At 43.1% G+C, this 24,480-nt stretch overlaps 1 protein-coding gene and 1 long non-coding RNA gene across 4 annotated transcripts in view; one reads left to right on the plus strand and one right to left on the minus strand.

Annotated features, from left to right (window-relative positions):
* The first annotated feature begins 2,055 nt into the window (after positions 1-2,055).
* Positions 2,056-17,653, plus strand: LOC139073647 (uncharacterized). The gene is made up of 5 exons (XR_011522639.1): positions 2,056-2,174; positions 2,610-2,721; positions 3,642-5,329; positions 12,111-12,269; positions 17,389-17,653. It is a non-coding gene; the product is annotated as an uncharacterized lncRNA (long non-coding RNA).
* Positions 6,436-24,480, minus strand: part of LOC103559605 (DNA helicase MCM9) — an 85,427-nt gene continuing 67,382 nt past the window's right edge. For 2 of the 3 annotated variants that reach the window (XR_011522637.1, XM_070559332.1), the window contains exons 9-13: positions 17,376-17,578; positions 16,560-16,763; positions 15,420-15,502; positions 14,583-14,728; positions 6,436-10,078 (exon numbers count right to left, since the gene is read on the minus strand). Coding sequence is in view for 2 of the 3 variants with exons in the window: in XM_070559332.1 (XP_070415433.1) it covers positions 8,605-10,078; positions 14,583-14,728; positions 15,420-15,502; positions 16,560-16,763; positions 17,376-17,578 (2,110 nt within the window). In the remaining variant the exon portion in view is untranslated. Of the gene's footprint in view, positions 10,079-12,051; positions 12,156-14,582; positions 14,729-15,419; positions 15,503-16,559; positions 16,764-17,375; positions 17,579-24,480 lie in introns of those variants that run through there. The other variant, XM_070559333.1, reaches the window with a different exon arrangement.

The following is a 24,480-nucleotide window of genomic DNA, read 5'->3' on the forward strand; positions in this document are numbered from 1 at the left end:
TGAGTTAACAATGATACCCAGCAAGACACAAAACATGGTCCCTCTGGTAGAGTGGGTGTGTATGGGCTCCTGGCCCAAGTCCACTTCACCGTGGGTCTAGTTGGTCCAGGGACCAGCCCAGTGGTTATGTCCCCGGTCCTTGAATGCATAACTGAAATAGTCGATACTTGCAAGCTGGCAGAGTACCCATATGCTCACATTGGTTCCTTGGCCTGTGAATTAAAGCTATCATGGTGGGAAGGACAAGTGTGAGCCTCTGAAGCTGCCCCTACACCCCTCCTCTGGGCAAATTACACACATCCCGGGGCAAATAGCAGAAATTAATGCTACCCTTAAAGACCTAAAGGAAGGAGAGTGGTGATCCCCATCAAACCTCCATTTAATTCATCAGCCTGGCCCCCACAAAAACTGGACAGATCCTGGAAGATGTCAGCAGAGTGCTCCAAGCCCCATCAACTAGCAGAGATAACTGCTGCTGTTGTGCCAGATGTGGTATTAGCCACAGCCCCCACCACAGCAGCTGATCTGGAGGCAGCAACTGATACTTACGGTTTCTCTCTTCTACTACTCATTCTATATTTCCCTCATTCTTAGTTAGTTCCGGTGACAGACAATAAAATAAAGGAGTAAATTTTATAGTACGTTGGATGATGAAAATGCTAGGGAAAAATTGGGTAAGGGGAAAAATGTTCTGCTATTTCGAATAGGTTAGGGTAGGCTTCTCTGACAGGTGACATTTGAGCAAAATCTTGAAGAAGGTGAGGGAGTGATCACCTTCAGAAGAAGAACACTTCATATGGATGGAACAGCAAGTGAAAAGGCCCTGAGGCGGGATCATGTCTGGAGACTTACAGGAACAGCCAGGTTGGTGTGCAATGTCAAAGAAGTAGCAGGTGGCCAGATGTGTAGGGCCTTAGGCAGCATTATTATAAGGACTTTGGCTTGTACCCAGAACGAGGTAAGGAGCCACTGGAGGGTTTGAGGTAAGAAGTAACATGATCTGACTTTATTTATTAACAGGATCACTCCGATTCCTGTGCTGAGAATAGCCCACAGAGAGGCAAGGAGGGCAACAAGGCAAGAGAGAACAATGGCTTGGCCCAGCGTGAGGGCACAAATGTGGTGAGCAGTGGCCAGATTCTGGGTATATGTTAAGTGGACATTCCCCAGGATTTGCTAACAGATAGGATGTGGGATAGAAGAGAAAGTAAACTGTCAAGGCTAACTCTGAAGTTTTTGGCCTAAACAATTGGAAGGATGGAGTCTCCATTCAATTACCAAGATGGATGAATCTGGGAAAGGAGCAAGTTTGGGGGGAAAAGTCAGGAGTATAATTTGGAATACAGTGAGGGTTGAGATATCCTTTAGACACGCAAGGAGAGATATTGAACAGGAGTTGAATATTACAGTCTGGACTTCAGGAAAGGAATCATAGACTAATTGATGGGTTTTGAGAGTCCTAAGACTCAAAGAGAGTAACGGGGAGAGGGTGGGAATAGAAATGAACCCCGGGTCACTCGAACATTAAAGGTCCAGGGGAGGAGGAGAAACTAGGCAAGGAGCAGAAAAGCTGAGGAGGCCCTAAGAGGCAAGGAAGGAAAACCACAGGCAGCTGATCTCCTGGAGGCGAAGTCTGAAGGATTTCAGGGAGGGGAGAGTAGTCGACTGTCAAATCAAGTAAGGTAAGGACTGAGGACGAGCATGGAAGGTCATTGGTGACCTTGATAAGAGAACTTTAACACAGTGCCAAGGGCAAAAGCTGACCTGAAGTGGCCAGGAGAGGGGACAGGAATGGAGACTGGGGAATACACAACTCTTTAAAAAATTTTGCCAGAACAGAGAAATGGAGAGGGAGGTTGGGTAGAGAGCTGTTTTGTTATTGTTTTGTTTTGTCGTTGTTCTTTTAAGATGGGATAAATACCAGGATGTCTGTAGGCTGGTGGAAAGGGTACAGTGGAGAGGGGTCAATGGATAAAGCAGCGAGGGGAGAACTGCTGGAGCCGGCAAGAGGGGATGGGATCCAGCACACAGAGGACGGGTTTTCTTCGATAGCAGCACAGATGGTCCATCTGCGGTATTGGCGAGAAGGCAGGACCCGCGGTGCAGGTCCTGGCAGAGCCTCACGTATGGTGGGAAGTGGACCAGGAGCTTGGCAAAGTGGGGAGTTTCTGGAGGTAATACTTTTCTCTCATTTTGTGAAGTAATATATTAAGGTAACTTCGGTCAAGTTATTTAGTTATCTCTAAGCTGCAGTTACCTAAATTTGTAAAATGAGGATAATACCACTATAGTATAGATTGTGGGGAGGATTAAATGAATTAACACTAGAAAAATGCGTAAAGAATAATTAGCACATAGTAAGCAATCTAAGTAGATAACTTCTACCTTTTATTGATAGATATTACTTTTAATGGAGCACTAAAAAGTGAGGGAAGGATTTGGGAAGTATTTGTCCAGAACCTAATCTTTTTTTTTTGAGGAAGATTAGCCCTGAGCTAACAGCTGCTGCCAATCCTCCTCTTTTTGCTGAGTTAGACTGGCCCTGAGCTAACATCTGCGCCCATCTTCCTCTACTTTATATGTGGGATGCCACACCATGGCTGGACCAGCGGTGCGTAGGTCCACACCCAGGATCAAAGTGAACCCCAGGCCGCCAAAGCAGAACGTGCGAATTAACCGCTGAGCCACTGGGCCGGCCCCCCTAAACTTCTTTCAAATAAGGTATGTTAAAGATTTTTAAAAACTCACTTAAATGTTTGAGCTTTTTCTTCATTTGTAAAATGGGGTATCACCTGAATTATGAACATTACTAGTTACGAAAATCATTGTCATGTATCAAATACATTTTGAAAACTAAGTACTAATGTTATGATGATTGATATGTTGTAATTAAAATTTGGGCTTAATACGTGCTCAAAACCAATTTAGAAAAATCTCAATTGCCATGAACTTAACTTGGCTCAAAGTTTCTTTGAAACTCAGCTTACCGTTTTTGGAGAAAACTGTTATAATGTCCATATATCTAATTATAATGAAATTAACATTTCATTGCTTTTGTAACTGTCAGAACCCATATAATGATATTGGGAAGAAAACTGACTGGACAGTGTCTGGCAGGTACTTTCCCATTCAAGGATGGGTCATGTGAACAGATACTTGAATTTTCCACCTTTACTAGTTCTTCGGGGCAAGGATGCAGACGAGGAGCCTCTCCAGGGATTTACTGTGCCCCAGTCACTAGCGTCGCTCCCCATTCACTTTAGGTCCCCTCAAAGGCAGCAAACCAAGGTCTCTGATATGCTAGATTCAGCGAGGCAGCTTTGGGTTCCCCTTCTTAAAAAGCAGTTTAATTTCCCAACAATGATAAAGGTAAGATCACTAAAGATCAATCTTGCATTGCTCTTCAGTTCAAAATTATTCTGGACTATCATTTCTCGGTAATCCTAAAAAGGATTAAAGTAGGCCTAAGACACTTTGTATTGCCTCTCCTCACAGTGGGTCTAGTTCCTGCTTTGTTGGCAATTATAACATTGAAAATCTGGAGCAGGTTAAGATGTACCTTAACTGCAGAGATCATTCCCTATGGTATATTTCAGAATAATATCCTTTCTACTTTCTATCTACTTTGTCTTTCATCAAAGCATTTCTAAAAGCTATGATGGAGTTACGATGAGCAGTTGACGCACAGGACAATGGGAGCTTGGCAACCACTCACACAACAAACAGCTCGCTCTGCGGCCTGCAGCTTAAGCTGCGCTTTCACCCTGCCAAAAGGGGCTTGCAATCTCTGAAAAACACCTCGTTGCTGTCAGGCTGGAATTCAATCTCAGTGCCTTTCGAGGCACGCTCTCTCAAGTTGGTAACCGTAACAGAAACAACAAAGGTGGTAGAATTATGGAACCTGTAACCAAGACCCTCTCAAGATCCAAGAGTGGCGGACTGGCCAATCACCGGCTCCCACCTCACACCCTCGGAGACTCTGTCTCCACCCACAGCTCTGGCTGTTGAGTTTGTACCACGTGGCCACTCACCCCACACACACCTCCTCTTGAACCAAGGTGAACACAGCCTGAAGCAGGAAGACGAAGAGGGGTCTATCACCAGGAAAGATCAGAGAAAGGCACTGCTGGAGCCGGGTCCCAAAGCAGAGCAAAGCTACAATGTACCTGGAGCAGAGAAGCCCTGAGTGAGCACAGACAGCGGGGCTGTGGAGGGGACAGTAAAACCGGATCACACTCACCGAGAGGCAGGGCCAGGGGCCTTGAGGACCCAGGAGAGGCTGAGAGAACTTTCTGGTTCCAGGGCCATGTAGCCTGGTGAGACTTTGCTTCCCGTCTTTAGTGAGACTCCCCGCCATATCCTTACAGCAAATCTACTTTTATTTCAGCTAGCCTCCGAGGCTTCCTTTCTTCTAACTCACCACCACCTGAGTCCGAAACCCTCATCCTCAGCTGCTATGGACGAGATCACTGAGGACAGTGAGGTCACACTGCCGGCTGTGATCAGTCAGTTCTAGGACCCAGTTTGCCTGAGTCCCTATTTTGCTGTGCTACCTGCTCTCCTTTGTGTATCAGCGGGCCCTGAAAAAGTTAGATCGGAATATTAAGCAATATTTCAACACTGGCTTGGTTTATTATGAAAGCCTTAAGTTAAACCAAGTCTGTCCCCACAGAAAGATGCACCCAGTACGAATGCTTGCTTTCTGGAGGTTCGACTTGGCCAAGGCTTAACATTCCAAAAAGAAGAGTGGCCGAAAAAACCATTTACATTTACAAGATAAATAACTTAGACCCCGCTTCTCGGTGAGATCAGGCCCAGCGTGTGCACCCGTTTCCCTTCTTGGACTCCGTGTTGCACCGGAGTGTTTACATAGACACATCAACAATTTAATTAAGCCAAATTTAACATTTCTGTCAAGTTGACTTTTACAAATATTACCTTTAGACATATCCTAAGCCTTCAAGAGGGAAGACAGTGGAAGTGATAAGAAAACAGAAGAATGTGTCATAGGGGGCAGTTCCACAGCTTCCTGTGTACGTCCTCTGCATGACGGTGAAGGGGACGTGTGTGGGTGATGGCTCCCCATATACCTGGGGGGCTCTGCCACCTGCAAGACGGGACGCAACAAAACCCCTCTTGTGAGCCAGGAGCCTTTTTAATCTTTCCTGAATGTTAACAATACGGAAAGCAGACACAGAAGATGTTTTGAACACTGAGGAACGTGCACTGGCCTGGCCTTCGGCGCTGTGAGCCTTAGATTTGAAGCTAGGCTGTTTGATCAGCTGCATCTGGGAGGTTAACCTGGTGCCAGATGACCTAGACCGTCAGGGTAGGTTGGTTCTGAACTCCCAAATGTTGTGGTTTGGCTAAAAGTGAGCTCTAGGGGTCTTCCTTGGGGTTGACCTGAGATTTTCTCTAGACTTGGTCTTCCAGTAATTCCACCAGCTGGGCAGCTTTAGCAGTTGGAGAAGGCACAGAAATGAAGTACAGTATACACATAAAGAATATGTAGGTTTGTTAAAATTTGTCAACCAAGAATAGATCTCTATTATTAAAGTTTTGGTAAACCTTCAGAAAAAGTTTAAAGTTTGGTTGAATTAAGCCAAACAATTAAAGATATCAGAATAATATGTTTGTTTTTTCCCTATTTCTAAGAAACACTAAAAATTACAACAATAAAATCTCTATTATAAATTTTAGGATACCACATATACACTGAAGAGTATATCTTTCACAGTGTCAGAAAACCCAACTCTTTTACATAGTTAGAACAGAATTAAAATTCTGGTTTGGTTCTCTCACAAACAAAATTAGGTATAGCATTTATTGTGTTTAAATAGTTTTACATTATTAAAATGTTTTCAAGGAGTCCAGTGGCCTGACATAAAAATGTTCTGACATGTTGCTTCACAATGCAATGTATTTATTACACTTTCATTTATTGACCAGAGTGTGATTTCTGAGACTGTACCTATTTCCCCTCTCTGTGCTTCCCTGGTACACACATTACAGACCAAATGGGGAAAGTCTTCGTCATCGTGAAAGCACACACTGTAAGAAAAGTAGGACACAGTAGGATAAATGTGACCTCAGGACAGTAAACATTTCCCAGCCCTGAAACTATGACAAGGGACCCAACGGCAGTGGTAGTGCTCCTGCCCAGTACTGACCCCCAGCATCCCTGAGACCCCGAGTTCAGTCTGGAATACCAGTGGCCTCTAAAGGAAGTTGAGTGCCTTAGGGGTAGCAGATTCTATGAGTGGGGCAGGAAGAAAAAATCATAATGGGTCTGGAAGATGCAGTTGTTTTCAGATAGCATGGATGCTTTTAGAAACGTCAGAGTCCTAAAAGTACATGGGTGTCAACATCAAGGCACTTCCTACTGACCAAGTTGTGACATTGTGAGCATCAAACATAAGCACAGCAAAGTAGTCATAACTCAAAAGTGGGCGGTGATAGAAGTTTAATTTTTTTAATAAGTAGGGGACCATTCATATTGAGTATTTTATTTCTTGTAATAATTATGTCTGTTTATAATATTTACATATATAGTTATTTCTATCTGGGTAAGCACTAAATAATATACACATGGAACTTGTAACTTGACCAAATGATCCTGGCAGAAGAAATTACTAAAATAAAAAATACGGTGGATTTATTAGCACAAATACTAGGATGTATGATGAGTACAATAATAAGCAGGTAGAAGGTAGCATAGGTGGTCATACACAGTAACCAAGGAAGAGAGACAACTCAACACCGCAATTTTAAAATATGAATTACTCAGTGTCCTGAAGAGACAAGTTAACTACATAAACTAAATTCCTCGTTACTAAGAAATGAAAGCTCTAGAATCAAGATTCCCAAAAAGGAATACAACCATTTTAAATGATAAAAACAACAGATCAAAATGCCCTAATGACAAGCGAGTAGGTTAGGTACCGTCAGCCATGCAAAGCTTAATATATCATTACGGCAAAAGATACCAAGTTTCAAAGACAAAAATTTATAAGAAAGGGACTTAGAAGTTTACCATAAAAAAAAACAGTCAGCTCAACACTGTGGCTCAGGTTTGAATGACCACAGTCTACACAGTCAGATCATGTCCAGACCAAGAATCAACTGGTCAATGACCCAGATCCTTTCCTTTCCTCAGTTCTAGTAAGAACACTGAAACCCAGGAAAGTAGCAACACTGAAAGATTAGGAATATATCACCTTAAGAATCATGCTACACTGGGAAGTTACTAAGTACAGAAATAATCAAATTACCCTATGTAAACCATACTCTTGATGTTTTAGAATGGGTTTAAGGGAATGTGCAGTAATAAATTTTATAATCCTTGCTTACGTATATCTTTTATCAGTTGTGTAAGATGTTTGAAGATTTCAAGACTTGCCCATACTAAATTTGTATCATAGTTTAAAATTTTTCAGAAAATTTAACTGGAAAATTCAATTTTGGAATTGATGTTTAAATGCTCAAGAGAAATTGTTTTTTTCTATATGAATTTAATGAAGTGATCATTAAACAGAGTACATATAGTTTTGAGTATTCTTCATGTCTAAAGGTCCCTCAATGAAAGAATCTATTAATTATTATTTTACACATTCACATTTTAGAAGAAAAAGTGTAATTATGGACTCCTAACAGCCCCTGCTAGAATCCAAAGGAAGAAGTGATTTTAAGAGGACTTAAGAAAGGCAAAGCTTGAGTCATCTATTCCTCCCAGACACAGTCATCTGCTTGGTTTTAAAGACAAATGAATCATAACTTAGTAGGAATCACGTTTCCATACTAACCACATGGGTAGATGCCACGACACATGATTGAGACTACTGCACACTCTCCTTCCAACCACAGGACTGAGGTTGAAGTTGAAGGTTGAAGGTATGTGGCCAAAAGATAAAAAGAATTGGAAGCACAAAATGTTGGCTCAAGAAAGAAAGGACAACTCAAAAGGTCAATACTTCAGAAAGCTAGTACTTGACCAGCTGCCAGATCTTTAGGAATACCATGAAATTGTGAGGATGCCTCTCAGAGAAAAAAAACTTTAGTCACATTTCATCTGACCCATGAGAATAAACACAAAAAAATTTTAGAAAAATCACATAATTTTTGGCAAATCATGATAAATGTTCACCATACTCAGCACATCTTGGGTGAAAAAAAAAATACAGGAAAAAAAAAAAGGAAAAGAGTTCACCTGCCTTGTTAGCTTTATGAGCGCCACCTTCCTGGCATCTGTCCCCGACTGAATGAAAGAAGGGATGTAGGGAAGACCTTCCCCCTTAAAAAAGAAACCAAGCCAAAACAAAACAAACAGAAACATCTTTGGGAATATAAGGACTCCGTTTGCAAAATTAAGCACAACGTCAATTAATTCGATTCAAGTGCTGGTATCACACTGACCTACAATTGATTATACAACTTTTCAAGTCACGAAGATAAACTTGACATTATAAAACCTGTTGGAGGAGCTGGTACTCAGAATGGCACTCAATGTGGCCAAGGGTTCTGTGCACATACAAACACCACAATGATGCCCTGAAGGCGCTGTGTTGAGTTGGGGAGGGTAAAATTTGACCAGAAAGCTTTTCATGATTATGGCTTTTTTCTCATTTCTTCATCCCAATCAAAATCTAACGTGTCATCATCTAGTTCTGGTAAAGTGAAGAGAGAGTTTTTGGGAAGACACAATCTCGCCGCGGACCCCTCCAGCTGAAATGTTTTCCTTCTCCTGCCGAGCAGTGGAGCTGTGCTGGTAGGAGGGGGGCTTGGGCCTCGCCCCCCGCAGGTCCCCCTTTCAGGAGGAGGAGGGGACTTGGATTTGGATTCAGAGGGGGAAGTGAAGGAGAAGTCTGCCAATCTGGCGAGTGTGCAAGCATGAACCTTGCTGCTCCTATCACTGCACGAAACCTCCTCCTTTTTCTCTCTTTCACAAGTAGGATGAAAACGCCCCGTCTCATTCCCAAGCTCTAATTCAGGCTGAGTAACTCTCTTCTCCGGGGCAGGGTCCCTCTTCTCTCCTGACCCGTCTCTCTCTGGAGGCTGCCGTGCCACCTCCTTTGTCTTACCCTGCAGCCGATCCGAGCTTCTGCTTCCTGAGGTAGAGGCCAACTTTTCTGGACCCTTCACAGGCAGAGCCGCTCCTTTTCTGGTTTCGTGGTGGGGACTTTTAGGACTGTGAGGTGCTATTTTAGTTGTGCCAGGAGACACTCGGCTGTGGTCTTCAGGGGAGTGGGTCAGTCTGGACTTCCGTTTGAAAGTAAATTTTGCCAGTTTGGCCACTGGGGGACCCGGACTCTCAACACTTTCAAGTTCAGGCTCTTCGGCCTGAGCAATGGCCTTCTGTCTCCTTCTTTTGGGAGTTTCCCGCCTTCCTTCTGGGCAGCGTACAGCAAGCGGCTGCGGGTGAGAAGGGCTTGCGGGCTGTGAAGGCGCCCTGGCGGGATTTCTGCAGGAAGCCTGGGCCCTCTCCTGGCGCAGCCTGTGCAGTTTTCTGGGGACGTGATGAGTCAGTACTGAGTCTGCTTCCTCAGCAGATGCTGCTGCTTCAGAAACCATCGCTGCCTTTTTTGCCTTTTTACCCTCACCGTTGTCTGGCCTCAATGGAGCTTCTGTCTCCCTTGGTGCTGGAAGCTGTTCAGTTTCCAGTTTGCTCCCTTGGCCTGTCTCACTCTTTTCCTTACCCTGAGATTTACTGTTGGAGATTTTCAAAGCCATTTTTCCCCCAGTTGTTTTGGGACGAGGAGACACAGGAACAGTGTTTTGAGGTTCAATCTGATGAGTTGCCATGGAGTCAAACCAGTCCAAACTGTCGTCTCTGCTATTTTTGTGCTCAGCTGAATGTTTTCTACTTGCTGATCTATTGGGCCCCAGATGGGATGAGGGATCGAGAAGTGGGCTTCCCCAGGGACTGCCTCCCGCAGAGGGGGCGTGCGTGCCACAATGTATTTCCTGCTGTGTGGATGTTCTGAACTCGGGTTCTTCCCCTGGATCATTTCCCGAGGATCCTGGAGCAGTCTCTCCCTCCACTGCCAGTGGCTGGGATTGGCACGCACTCTGACTCTGTAACCTGCAGCAGAAACACAGAAGGAAAACACGTATTGAAGGGAAGAGCACTCGCTCCTTTCTTTAGTCTCTGAGATACCACCTAAAGGTTTATGTCCAACATAAGCCCAAGGTAACACCAAACACAGTTTCCCAGAGCAGCAGGGGGAAATTATCCTGTCATCAGTATAGGATTTAAGCGCTCTGATAATCACTCTCATTTAGCCCAATACTGTAGTAAAATAAAGAAAATGAGGCAGCAGGTTTGTTACATTTTTAGAGCTCTCTGAAAGTCTATTTAATTCATTTAAGATTGTTTGAAGGTCAGTGGAAGATGCTCAGTCTTCTTTCTCATATTAAACGTTCAGCTACAACACAGCCCCAGTAGCTGTCTGCACTGTAGCTGACTGCTGATCGAGAAAGTGGCTCTGGTTTTCTGGTAGCCAGTGTGCAGACCAGAACCAAAGTGAAAAACTAGAAACTGTGATCTCTCACCTCTTTCCCTAACCGAGGCACCGAATTTTAGAGCATCTAAAAAGTCACCTTCCTCAGGAGTAGCAGACTGATTCCTCTGTACAGCAGCTCCCGCTGCCCCCTCCGCCATTCACGGGCGTGGCAGACCTATCGCGGGCAATTGTGACATCTTTCATGCAAAGCCCAGCCATGTTTCAACCTGTGTTCTGGGCAGACGCTCTTCATCAAAACCGATACCGAGTTGAAACCCACTGATCCTCCCAGATTGAAGGATCTGATCAGTGATATTCATTTCAAATCTTGGGCATATTGGCAAGTGAAATAATGCCAGAGGACCCGTTTCTACAGGGACTGTAGTTTCTCAGAAGGAGCTCCTCTAGAAAGCCTTCCTAACAACCTAGAAATGCCTTTTCAATAGAAGGGCAACAGGACCCTGCTTCCATCTATGCACTAATACGACCTGCACTAAATCTGAAAAGAACTGCACCAAAAAGCACATGAGTAAATCAGTCTAAAAATCATGTGAAATCATAGAAAAAAGGAATACAAGAAAATACATTAAATTTACATGAATTTTAAATGTAAACATTTAAATACATTAAAATGTTAATGGTAAATCTCTCTGGGAAATAAGATTGTATGTGATTTTTGTTTTCTTAATTCATTACTTTTATTTTTCAAAATACTCTATAAAGAATATGTATTACCTCATAATCAGGGAAAACAAAAAATTACTGTAAAAATATTGGGTTATATTCATTCACAGTGCACTTGGAAACATCAGCACAGTAAAATCCATGTTCAGTGTAGTCATAAGCAAACAAAAAACCCAAATACCTTTCAACATTACTACTATCAAGTATGTTTTCAGCATCAAGTTGAGGTCAGAGATACTCATAACTGTTAAAGCTCCTTAACAATGTGCTAAAAGATGGGGAATTTTAAGGGGTAGAATAAATTTAGTCCTAGTATTTTAGTCTAACTCTGACTTTGGGAATTAAATTGTCCCCTACATAAAATATCTAGTATTGGGGGGCTGGCCCACTGGCATAGTGGTTAAGTTTGTGTGCTCTGCTTCAGTGGCCCGGGGTTCACTGGTTCAGATCCTGGGCACAGACCTACACACGGCTCATCAACCTATGCTGTGGCAGCATCCCACATACAAAGTAGAGGAAGACTGGCACAGATGTTAGCGCTCAGCGACAATCTTCCTCAAGCAAAAAGAGGAAAATTGGCAACAGATGTTGGCTCAGGGCCAATCTTCCTCACCCCCCCCCCCCCAAAAAAAAGAGAAAGAAAGAAAAAAGAGAGTCTAGTTTTACTAGACCTTCCTAAAAGACAGCATCTTTGCACTCTGTTTCGAGGTGGGTAGACTAGCCACCACTTGAGGCAGGCTGTCACTAGTAAAGCACTTTCCAGAATAAAAGTGTGATAAAAATACAAATGGTTTTATTATTAATGTGTGATCTCCTTCAGGAATAGAGAACTCTTTCCTAAGGGGATAAACCCACAGGCTGCTGGGGTTTTCTCACTTGATGAGATTAGCTTTTCGTGCTGTTGAGGTAATTCACTTTCACTTGCAGGGCACTGGGTTTTGCTGCTTCGAGGATCAACACCAGAACATGGCCCTGCATGACAAAGAAATACCAGAAGAAAGGAATATTTTAAGGCACATCCTATCTTTTAGATCATTACCTACCTTTTTTCTCTTCTTTGCCTCCTGGAGGGTCACTTTGAATCCGGTAAGTCCTATTGCTGTTTCTCTATCACATAACACTGATCTTGAGCCTCACATTCCTTCCCCCTTCCTGATCCAGCATGTCAGTTTCTGGTAGTCAAAATGACCAGTTTCTGGTCAAAGTGAGCAGCCTCTCCAAAAGCCAAGCCTAGCCCAGGGCAGGTGTGAAAAGGACCAGCCACATCAAACACAAAAGAACCAAAGGAACAGCTCTGATCTTAACACCATGTGCTGGATCATTAAAAAGCCAGGAGACCAAAAGAAAAGGGGGTTGGTTTTACACCAAGTGCAAGTTTACTGCAGGCTGGCACCTGGGTATCAGCAGGACAGAGGCAGTCTCCACGCCTCCCCAGGGAGTGCTGAGGTTTTACAAATTCAAAAGAGGATGCTGCTGGAGGAAGAGAGTGAGCAAACAAGAGAGAAACACAGGAAAAGAATACTCAGGGCTTTATTTAATACAGTCACTATCCCGGTGTGGTCCCCAAATCCTCCTGCAGCTGCTCCACTTCCACGGGCACTTGGCTCACCAGACCCCAGCTCCGAGAGCAACACCAACAACCAGGTTCAGGTCAATCATTAAGCCACTCGCACTGATCATGAAGACACCCAACGGATACACTTGCCGTTCCTCATTCCTGTTTCACAGGGACAGACTCAAAGCTTAGCCTTTTAGAAGCTCATGTAGTTAGGGAGCACGAAACACTAAAGTTCAGGGAAAAATTCTTTAGGTAATACACGTGCCACGGTCCTTCCCGTGTGTCCACATTTTAACAAGTCATTAGAAAGTTGAGTTGTGGACACTGCTTTTGTCATTCCTGAGTTGTTACCCTGGAGGATGAAAAACAAATTTCCCTCTTTGACATAAAATACATCGTTCTCACCGGGGATTTTTTTTAGTCTGTTAAATATGTAAATTTTTAAAAGTCATGAACTCGGGCATGTAGAGAAGGAAGATCAGGATGCTGACGGGAGGCTCAGAGCTGCTGCTAAGGAGCCAGCAGGGCCTTGCCCAGGGGAAAGCAAGGCCTGGTTACCTCTAACCAACCCCTAACTCCTCAGCTTACTAGCCTAGGCTGGCCAGAAAGCAGCCTGGGCCTGTCTTCTGCCTGTGATTTTCTGTCACCAGGGTCATATATAGACTACCGATCAATATTTATCAAGCTTGGAAGAAAGCTTTAAAAACAAGAAGAATAAAATTAAAATATTAATAAACACAACAATTCTTTATGTACACTCCCTTGTACATATCCTCTCCTGGTGAGGAAAAATGATAAAGCCAAGTTATCAAAATGTTTTGTGTCCAGGTCTGGCCTGGGGTAGGTCACTCTCCTGGTGTCCAACTTCCTCTTTCGTAGCAGCCGTCCCAGCCACCTCTCTGAATAGCACTGCCCTGCTTCTCACACCGAGCCAAAGAAAGAGAAGAGGAAGAAGTGGTGGTAGTAGACAGAATAAAACCCATTCACTCCAGTTTCTTGATGCCACGGAAACCGTGCATCTTGGGTGTGAACTGGGGTGGCTGACCTTGGTGCTTCTTATGTAATCGGGACCCAGTGATACCAACTTACTAGATAGTGAATTTATATACAGCTTACTATATAGAGAGAAGGACCAGTCAGTCCGACTTCTCCACGAGGCTGACCAAACCAGCAAGCCAAGGAAACGCAGCTGTGGAAAGCAGTCTCCAGAGATGGCAGCCATCAATTCCCCTATCCTGGTAGGTCTATGCCACTCCTCCCGTCAACAGGTGGTGTCTAGTTCCCTTTATGTTGCATGTGGGCTGGCCCTCTTACTTGCTCTGACCTCCAAAATGTGGCAGAAGTGATGCTGCGCTAGTTCAGGCCCAGCCTGTAAGGGCCCTGGCAGCCTCTACTTTTGCTCTGTTGGAGCCCTAAGCTACCATGTCAAAGCTGTGACTACCCTACAGAGAGAGGGCCCAGCCAACCCCCAGCCATTTAAGCCACTCCAGCTAAGGCACTACACATGTGACAGAAGCCATCTTGGATGCTTCAATCCCATATGAGCTCCCAGCTAAACGCTGGTGTATGAGCGGCCCCAGCTGACGCCATGTGGAGCAGAGACAAGTATCCCCACAGAGCCCCCCTGAATTTCTCCCAGAAGAGCGAGCACTAAAATGGTGGTCGTGTTTTTTTTTAAGCTGTCGAGCTCTGGGGTAGTTGATTACACGGCAAGAGATAACTGAAACAATCCCCTACAGAGAGTACAGACAGATTTTCCATTTCAGTTACACTTTCTGTGTTTCACTAAATGCCAAGCAAGGATTTTCCATTATATGCCTTTCTTGGTTTTCTTTTCTCACCTTTCGAGTCTTCTTAGCTCTTCACTCAAGAGGCTGTGCAGCTCCAGCTTTTCCAGAATAAGTTCACACTGCCTCTGGTACTGCTCCAGGGGGTTTTCAGGAAAGGAAGTGTGGAGTGCATTCACACCTCCCAGCAGCGCACCTCCCTGAAGGGGTGAGAAAATGGAGAATACCAGACCCGCCTGCAGAGAGGAAGGACACACTGGGGACCCCTGACCCGGATGGCTAAGACTAGCCCTCTACCCCTCTTGGGTATCGGAATCACCTGGGAGCCTTTTTCAAATTTCAATAGTCCTCTCCCCCAATTCTTGGTGGCAAGCATTGCTCTAGGAAGCCATGTTGTCACTAGTGGGACCATGAGCATCCTTCAGGTGTGTTGAGGAGAAAATGGATTGAGACCCACTACTTCACACCAATGGGCAAAATCAATGCTACTAACGTAGAGAATGTTTCCATGATGATTTTTTCCCTTTTTAAAAATGGTCTCCTTGGGGCCGGCCCCATGGCCGAGTGGTTAAGTTCGCGCACTCCGCTGCAGGTGGCCCAGTGTTTCGTTGGTTCGAATCCTGGGCACGGACATGGCACTGCTCACCGAGCCACATTGAGGCAGCATCCCAAATGCCACAACTAGAAGGACCCACAACTAAGAATATACAACTATGTACTGGGGGGGCTTTGGGGAGAAAAAGGAGAAAAAAAAAAAGGTTTCCTTTAGATATTTCCAGGAATTATTAGCTCTAGAATATGATCATTTTTATTACTTCCGATATGCTATAAATCATCTTTTTTTCGATGCTTATAAGTAGGGTTCAAATATGAGGTTCAGAATATCCTTACCTGCATCGAGGACTCCATTACTGACACCACTGTAATAGCATCTTCCAGAGTCACAGTGTCACGAAACATCAGGCGAGCATGAGCTAAGAAAGTAAGACACATTTGAAATTTTGAAGATAGGAGTTTTTTAATGAGTATTTGAGGTGATAAATGTAATACCTGATCCTGTCCAAACTGTATTTTATAAATGAGCTACTAATAACAAACTAATTTTACTAGAACAAGCACAGAAGTCGAAGTTCAACTGCCTTTAGGGTTGTTTCTCTAATAATTGGCCTAATCCTTTTGCATAGCCCACGGCAATTCTGTGTACATAGTTTTATATGAAAAAAGTACTCTGAACCACTGAAAAGAAAGGGGCTATATAAACGTATATTTAATATTCAACAGCTTTTAATCCTCATTTTCTAGTCTATTATAGAAATACACAAAACTAAAACTCATTTCTCATCTCTGGCACTTCTCTTTATCTGTGAGCTTTTCAAAACTACCAAACTTGCAAACCTGAATTTTCAGTATTTCCTGTCCTAATATTAGCTATAAATCCTTGAAAAATTGAAGTGCATTTGTTTTAAAGAACTCTTTATTAAGCATATGTCATGATATGATACAGTCAGTTCATATGAATTTTTTTTTTAGAATTATTTAAACAAGGGCTAAATGTAAAAGCCAATGTTAAAAAAAAAAACTCTTGAGAGGCACGTGAATTCTGTGTCTCTACGTAAGTCTCATGCCTTGGGGATGGGATAGGGCATGGCATTATTTCGGTGTTGTTACCTTAGCAGCAGGTTGCTATACAGGGAACAATTCCAAACAGGGAAGCATCCCACCCAAAATGCTGATAGACTGCCCTTGAGAAACAGAACATCACTAAGACTTCCAAAATGAATGTTTTAAGTTATAGGAGGTCTTGAGATATCACGAAGATTCCTCTTTCTTAATGACACTACATTTCACTTGACACCCATAATCCGTCCCCAGAAGATGGGGTTTCGTAGCTCAGAGCCTTTACTTTTCAAGCGACTGCGAGCACCTTAGGGTAGGGATTATCCTTCTCATCTCTGAATTCACGGTGCCAGGCCCTAGGCCCTGCACTTATTGGGCCCCCAATGAAAATATTATTTGTTGGATGAAATGAACCTTCTGCTAATCGGATCAAGCTTTCCAGCAGGCGGATGGTTGTCCGGGCAGCGTTCCGGGAATCACTCTGCCTCTGCATCTGGTAGTACCGGAGAAGAACTTGATTACCCACGTCAGACAGCGTGGGCTGCAGGTTCCTGATGAGGCAGAAGTAGGTTTTCATTTTTTCCATGCTCCAGAGTTTCTCTGATTTGCTTGGGTAACCTGTAGAAATCAGGTGTGGGGTCAGTAATTTCTAAGAACAGGTAAACATTTCATTTTAAGGGTTTTGATAAAGCTCTTGTACTAATTTTTAAAAAGGTAACCTTCAGGTTTTGTGGTCATTGAAAGCGTAGCATATAGTTTGAGAATAAGCAGTCTTAGGATCTAAACTTAATAAAGGTAAGCTTCCTATAGGGCTTAGAATTATTCAGAAAAATTCTGGTCTGCCCTATTGTAATAAAATAGTACTTGGGCAAACCTAATTCAATTGAAAGAGAAGCACACATTTAGAGATTTCTGTTTCATAATTCAGTCCAGTTTTCCTTGCATGCAAGAGGTGAGTGGTAATTATATATCGTAAGGTTGCCCCGTTTCATCACAAAGGATGTATTTACCAACTACAATCTCACCCATGGCAGGTAGAGAAAGGCCCTTCTCCTTCTGCTCATTGTTCTGGGCCCACTACCTGCCTCCTCTCACTGCTCCCTGTCTAGGCATCTCTCCAGTGCTCATCTGGTAGGGCACCTTTGGTATTTACATAATCTTCTTCAAGGAGAATTTCATTTGGTTATGTCTATTCTTTCTTTGTCCGTTTGAATGATTGTCTCCACATACCTTTGTTTTCTAGGATAAAGGAGGAAATTATACGATCCCAGTCTTCATTCTTGGTATCAAGCAAAACCAGGATAAGGTCAAATCGACTTAAGAGTGGGCTGCCAAGGGCGATATTCACAGATACGGACTCGCGGGGGTCGTACTGGCCTTTGGGGTTGGTTGCTGCCAGGATGGTGGTCCTTGTGTTCAGCTTGCAGACGAGGCTACCAGAAGAGAGGATACAATTCACTGACCATTGAGATTCAAATAAAAAGCAAGATGAAACTTGTTAATCAAAAGGGGCTGTTCTTTCACCTTGAAAATCTGGAGAAACTCGTGTGAAAGAGAATGTGGAATGATACAAGGAGGTGTCACAAACACCAACTTCGACAAAGTACATTTACACTAGACTTTCCTGAGGAGAAATAAGTGTTCAATACACACTTCTTACACCCCTATGAGAAGACTCCTCTCCCGAGTGCTAAGAGGCACACAAAATTACACCAAACACGGACACTGCTCTTAATGAGCTTGCAATCCACTAGCAACAATGGTAAAACAAGGCGGAATATGATAAGTCCTAGAAGTACGAAGTTCCCAGGGGAAGTAAAGATGATGTGTATTCATCTATGTGGATGGAGGAGATGATCAGAGAAACATTACGCAGTGGCTTTTGAACTGGCCCTTCATGACATCTGCACTTTTTGAAGTGGCGAGAAAGACGTCTTTGCGGAGGAGGTGAAGGTGGGACTGAGGGTGACTTTGGGGAATGGGGAGTGGTTGAAGCCAAAAATTTCTGTGTTCACTTATTTTGATGTTTCATTGTGAAAGAAACGAGAGAGAGAGAGAGAGAGAGAGAGGAGGAAAAGAGGGAGAGAGGGAAAGGAAATGAGGAAAAATAAGGATTGATTAGCATTACGTTTGTGAGGAGGTACAGTGAAGGGAAGGCTGAAGGGGTCTGGGCACTAGATGAGGATGGACCGAGGACGGGACACATGGGGAAGCTGAGGGCAACGGTCCAGGGAGAGGCAGGAGAGTCCCAAACAGGGCAGTGGCAGGGTACATGTGGATGTGACAGAACCTAGATACTGTCTTTAAACTTATTAATGATGGGCAAGTCCTCAAAATAATACAGCATATTCATTGACAATAACCAATGTAAAGTTTTTTTCTCTGTAAATTTGTATGCTTTCCACTCGACAACTGTTTTCAGTAATAGTGGCATGTCTGCCTCTCAGCAGTCACAGCCCTGTGACATCAGCAAACATGTGCCACCTTCGTTAATCCCTGATCTATTTCCAGTTGGCTCTAGCAATTACCTCATGCCCTGAAACTAAAGAAGTTTAAGAATCTTTATTTGTGCTAAATGGCACAAGATGACAATCATTCAAGAAGAGAAAGACAAACAAGCCACTTTTACTGAAAACGAAATCTCCTTTTAAAAAAATTACTGAAAGAGAAAAATTCTGACAGGCCACATCTTATAATTTATGTGCCAAAATAGCTTTGTAAAGGTAGTTGTTTAGAACTCAGAATCCAGTTTGCCATAAAAACAATGTAATAAATCGTTCCTAACTAATTTCACAAAAGCATATTTAATCCATACTGAAGTGAGGCTGTTTGCATTTATCATAAAAAAGGAATATTGCTGCAATACTGGCAATGAAACAAAATACAACTGCATATGAAATAATTTTTAAAAAATTATTTTCAATGTGAGGTAAAATTGTTTTACCTCTCTCTGATTAGCAAATATTTATAAGCCATTTCCTGTGTGCAAAGAACCGTACTGAGAATTCAGAAAGGTATATGGCTGGTCCCTGCCTTCAATTCGTTTACAAAAGATCTGCTGGAGGATGGGGGGCCCAACACAGCGCCTTCCAGACAGCACGGGTGCAGCGGATGAGGGCATCAGTATCAGCATTAGTATCAGCAAAGAGAAACTCCTGTGGAGACTCCTGGACCCTATAAGGTACATAATCTTCAGGCTATCCACAGTATGAGAAGGGAAATGAACAAGCAAAGACAGAAAGAAGGTGGTGAATTATTCCTGACGTAACTGGAAAAAAATGAAAACAATCAGCTTAAGGAATGGGGCTAAGGAAGATTTATACGTGAAGAAAAAAGGCTGCCTGAGGGTCAGTTCGTGGAAATGTGAGCAGTGAACAACAGAGGAGCAGGGGAAGAGGAGACTGTGAGGGACAGTGCGTCAGGCAGCTCCCGGCAGCAGAAGAGGTGGATGGACGGTGCCAGGAGGGACAGAGCGGTCTCTGGTCATTTGAAAGAGAATATTCTCACAATCCATTATATAGTTTTTGGTAAACTTAAATATTAGGTACACACTCCCTCTCTCACTTTTCAAGGTTGATAAAGTCAACAAATTATCTTTCACATCTAGATTGACTCAATGAGCAGTAATGCGATATACAAGCAGTGGGTATAGGAAAGAGGAAGGGGCGAAAGTATTGGTCATATATATTATCTAGAAAGAACAGAAAACTCTCTAAGTGCCCGCTGTGAACTCACGCTTTCACATCCTGGTGGCAAGCTTGGATGCCTCTAAGGAACACCTGTCAACCTGTTCCACAGCCCTTCAGGCCCGTAGTGGTCAGAGCCCTCTCAGTGGGGTTGGGTGGAAGGACTTGGTGCCTCCTTTCCCTGCCTCCCCCTCTAACCTGGGGCGAGTCTGTGTAGGGTGCCATCAGAGATGCAGCTTCACAAGATCCTGGGAGGAGGAGGCGAGCAGGGTGTGGAGCAATCTGACCCTGGAGCAGCGGTTCCTCAGCCTGGCTTGGCAAGGAGGACTGAGGTGACCTTTAATGATGCAGACTCCCAGCCTACCTCAGAGATCCTGATCGGCAGGCCTGGTGTGGGCTAGAAATCTGAATACCAGTGGAGTGGGGATCTATGGCTGTTAGAATCGCAGTGTACAGTAAATGTTTACCTGTCTGTCTCGCTACTGGGTTGTGAGCCTCTTGAGAACGAAGGCCTTGTCTTTTCATCTTTGTGGTGTTAGTAGCCAGCAGAGAGCATGACGTTGCTTACTGCTACTGAGCAAAACAATAAATTGCCATCTTGCTGTTTTTAAATCTTAGACTGTACTTCCTACCTAGGCATCTGAGTGTAATTTAGTAGCACCAAATATATAATTGCAATGTCAAATTTTCTCCTAAAAAGTGTCCTCAGTAAATAGCAAAGGTATCCTCTATTATTTAAGAATCTATGATACCCTGTCCTTGATGAGATGCTATCCTTGTTAAGTTTGAAAAGAACCTTGGAAATAATGAAACATTATCTTTCCCAAATCATTAGTTTAGCATTCCACAGCCTTTAAGATCATCATCAGTGAAAGCTCTCTTACATGACCACCCTGTTGTGTGGCACTGCGCAGCCATTCACCAGGCACATGGAGTGATTCACACAATTTAACAAGGTAGGTAAACTCAAATTTTGTGTGTGAGGAAGACTTGCCCTGAGCGAACATCTGTTGTCAATTGCCAATCTTTTTTTTTTGGCTTGAGGAAGATTAGCCCTGAGCTAACATCCGTGCCAATCCTCCTCTATTCTTGTATGTGGGATGCCTTCACAGCATGGCTGATGAGTGGAGCAGGTCCGTACCCAGGATCTGAACCTGTGAACCTGGGCCACCGAAGTGGAGCATGTGGAACTTTAACCACTCGGCCACAGGGGCGGCCCCTAAATTCAAATGGTTTTTAAGCTCATAGTGCATCATTTGCTTCTTGGTTTCCTCCTCTATTTCATTAAGCAGCCAAGACAAAATGTAAGGTATTAAACTCCCAAACTGTAAAAATGTGTTCAGATTTAAGTAACATAAGCAAAGGTCAACAAAATTATTGGTCATCTCAAACCTATACTGATTCAATAAGACCTATATTTTGGTTACGACACCCTAAGTTACATTTTAGTAGACTCTAGGCATCCTGAGTGTTTTAGCATTTTTTTCTGACTACCCATAACAAGCTTTTATATTGCAGAAATCATACTGACTTGTTCCCTCCCAGCCACGTATGTATCTGAATGGTGGGTGTGTGGCTTACGACATGCCTTTGCAGGCGCTGTTCTTATTTTTTAAAAGAATTCTCTCTCAACAATTATATAAAGTGACACATTGAAAAAAATCTCTGAGAAATTCCCTGCAGCATTCAAGACCAGCCAGATATTCTGATCCAGTGGTTCACACTAAATCCTTACGGAGATTATAATTCAAATCAAAACTCCTCCACAAATCAATCAGACTTTAGTTACTTGAGACATGAAAGAGAGAAAGTAAAAGCAGACATATTCAAGAGTTCCTGAAAACGATGGTATCAAGCATCTCAAAGAAAAACCTGAAGTGGTTCTAGAGAAAGGACTCTGGAAAATCTGGACGATGATGGCTCAGTGAAAGACTCCTATTCTAGGGTATACAGTCATGTGCCACATAACGATGTTTCCGTCAACGACAGACTGTGTATACTATGGTGGTCTTATAAGATTAGTACCACAGAGCCTAAGTGGGTAGTTAGCTATACCATCTAGGTTTGTGTAAGTATACTGGATGATGTTCGCACAATGACGAAATTGCCTAATGATGCATTTCTCAGAATGTATCCCCCCTGTTGACACGTGACTGTAGAAGCCTTTGTCTTGTTGGCCAAAAGAAAAGTCTTTGAACTGGGGAGTGAGGAGTAGGTAAGGTGTTTTCAGGGTAAAATTCAGTGTCTTTATTTTATTTTGGTAGAATACATGATTAAGTATTCCTTTTTCACACTTAACCCTTCTTATCTGCTATTAATTAACGTCTTGATATGCTTTATGTCTCTAGTGACATTTCCTCAAAAGTCCTGTGTTGGCAATTAACTGCATACTTTGCATCAGGAAGATTAACAGGCTTCTAATTAAGGAGAATGAACTTAAGATTATGACAACTGTTAGTCAAAAAATTGGATGAGGGGCTGGTCCAGTGGCACAGTGGTTAAGTTCGCATGTTCTGCTTCGGCGGCCCGGGGTTCGCTGGTTCGGATCCCAGGTACAGACCTACGCACCGCTTGTCAAGCCATGCTGTAGCAGGCATCCCACATACAAAGTAGAGGAAGAAGGGCACGGATGTTAGCTCAGGGCCAGTCTTCCTCAGAAAAAGAGGAGGATTGGCGGCAGATGTTAGCTCAGGGCTAACCTTCTTCTTAAAAAAAATGGATGAGCTATTGTCAGAGGCAGATCCAACTTTTTCTAAATTGTCAAGTGACACGCAGAGTAAGTGCTATGAAAAACAAACACATGAGCTAAAGTGGAACTTAAAGAGTGTTTCCATTGGTTCCCACCAAATGCAGATGACAGATCTAACTGTTAATTGCAGACACACTTAACTGCTGGCCCAAGATCAAAACCAACGTACTATTCTCGCATTCTTGCACTTTTCTGTTAGTGATATTATGTCAAAATAAAAGATAAAAAATAAAAAAAAATTAAGAGGACAATTTGGATGGAGGAAAAAAGATCACATAATTGATGGTAAATATGGCCTGGAGAGAAATTGTAAAAATTACTACAGAGCTTGACTAAGAGTCTATAGCTTATGCGTGAGTAAGTACTGTCTTTAAAAACCCTGCCATCCTTTTTGTCTGTCTCTTTGAAACCCACTGAGCTAAAGATTTTTCTCATAAAGAGCTACCTCCTATTTAGGCTGATTCACCATGCCCTTCCGTTTGTCTAAACTACTGTTTCTCACCACTGACAAATCTACCAGCAGCGACAACCACTGTATGACTTGTTCTTTGGTATATTCCTTAAGTGATTCTTTTGTCCTCATTATAGTCCTGGACAGGTCAACCACTGGAACCTACCACACACATAACCCCACGATCCCTTCTATATAAACTGCCATACAGGAACAGCTGACAGGACCAGAGATTGGAACATGACCCAAGAGCAGTTGATCCATAAACTGGCCAGAGGCCTCTGAGCTGGTCTCGCATAAATCTTCTCATAGGAACGATACTATCTAACTGGGCCTCTCTTGAGAGTGTTTGAAATGGACACAAGAGGGAGAGCTGAATGAGTCTAAAAGACCCACAAACACACAAAAAAAATCAGTGACACAGAAAGTATCTGCATCACAACAATGGAAGAGCAAGTTTGAAGATGAATGCACTTCTGATGCTGAAGTGGGAATGAGACAATATAGCTTCTATTTTATATCTACTTTGAACAAACTCCCATCCCCCAAATTATGTTTCAGTCACCAAACGATGCAGCTTTTGTGATCCTGCGTACTCAAGCAGACATGGCTTAAGGCCTACTTCGGGAAACTTGAGCTAGTCTCATCCTAACATTAAAAAGCCTCTACACTTATTCCCCCTGTAGCATTCACTACTTCATCCTGGAGCAGAATCGTGTTTGGGCTGACTGCTCAAGGTTCCTAGGATGCAGGAGCCTGATGATGATGATGATGATGATGATGATGATGATGATAATGGGCCATAGTCACTTCTCACAATTTCAAAATCTAAAAAGCTCTGAAAAAGCAAGTTTTTCATAGTTAATTTGGCAGCAAAATCTGACCTAAATCGATGTGAGTCTTTATCCCATCTAGTGTGAAGTTTCCTAAGTTGCACCACAAAATAATTAAAGTGTTTGATTACAGGGTGCTGCCTCAGACACTGCCAGGAGGTTTCATAACCAGCCAACAGCTGAAATTGTTCGTCAGGGCTGAGTTTGTGGGCCAGCCCAGGGGCACCTTAAAGCTTATTCATTTACTCATTGGATGCTAGAATTCCTTACATACACATTTTCTAGTCTAAACCTGAAGATCTCAGTGACCCTGTAGGCAGCCTACTTGATCTCAAGGCAGCTCTAATCACTGAGAAGTCTTCCCAATGCTGATTCTAAACATGCTTCCCTGGACCTTCCAGCCATTGGATTCTAAAGGACACAGCACAAGTCTAATTCCATTTCTGTATCCGAGCCCTTCAAAATAATTGTAGAAAATTATCTCTCCAATTACTTTTTCTAGAAATGGTTCAAGGAAAACATGGGTAATGTTTTTAAAACACACAGCAAAAGTTGGTATTATGAGTTAAAAAGAAAGAGGTTTCCATAGGATAATGACAGCTGCTTGTAGCCAAAC

This window comes from Equus przewalskii, chromosome 9, assembly GCF_037783145.1.
Source record: "Equus przewalskii isolate Varuska chromosome 9, EquPr2, whole genome shotgun sequence".
Classification (NCBI taxonomy): domain Eukaryota; kingdom Metazoa; phylum Chordata; class Mammalia; order Perissodactyla; family Equidae; genus Equus; species Equus przewalskii.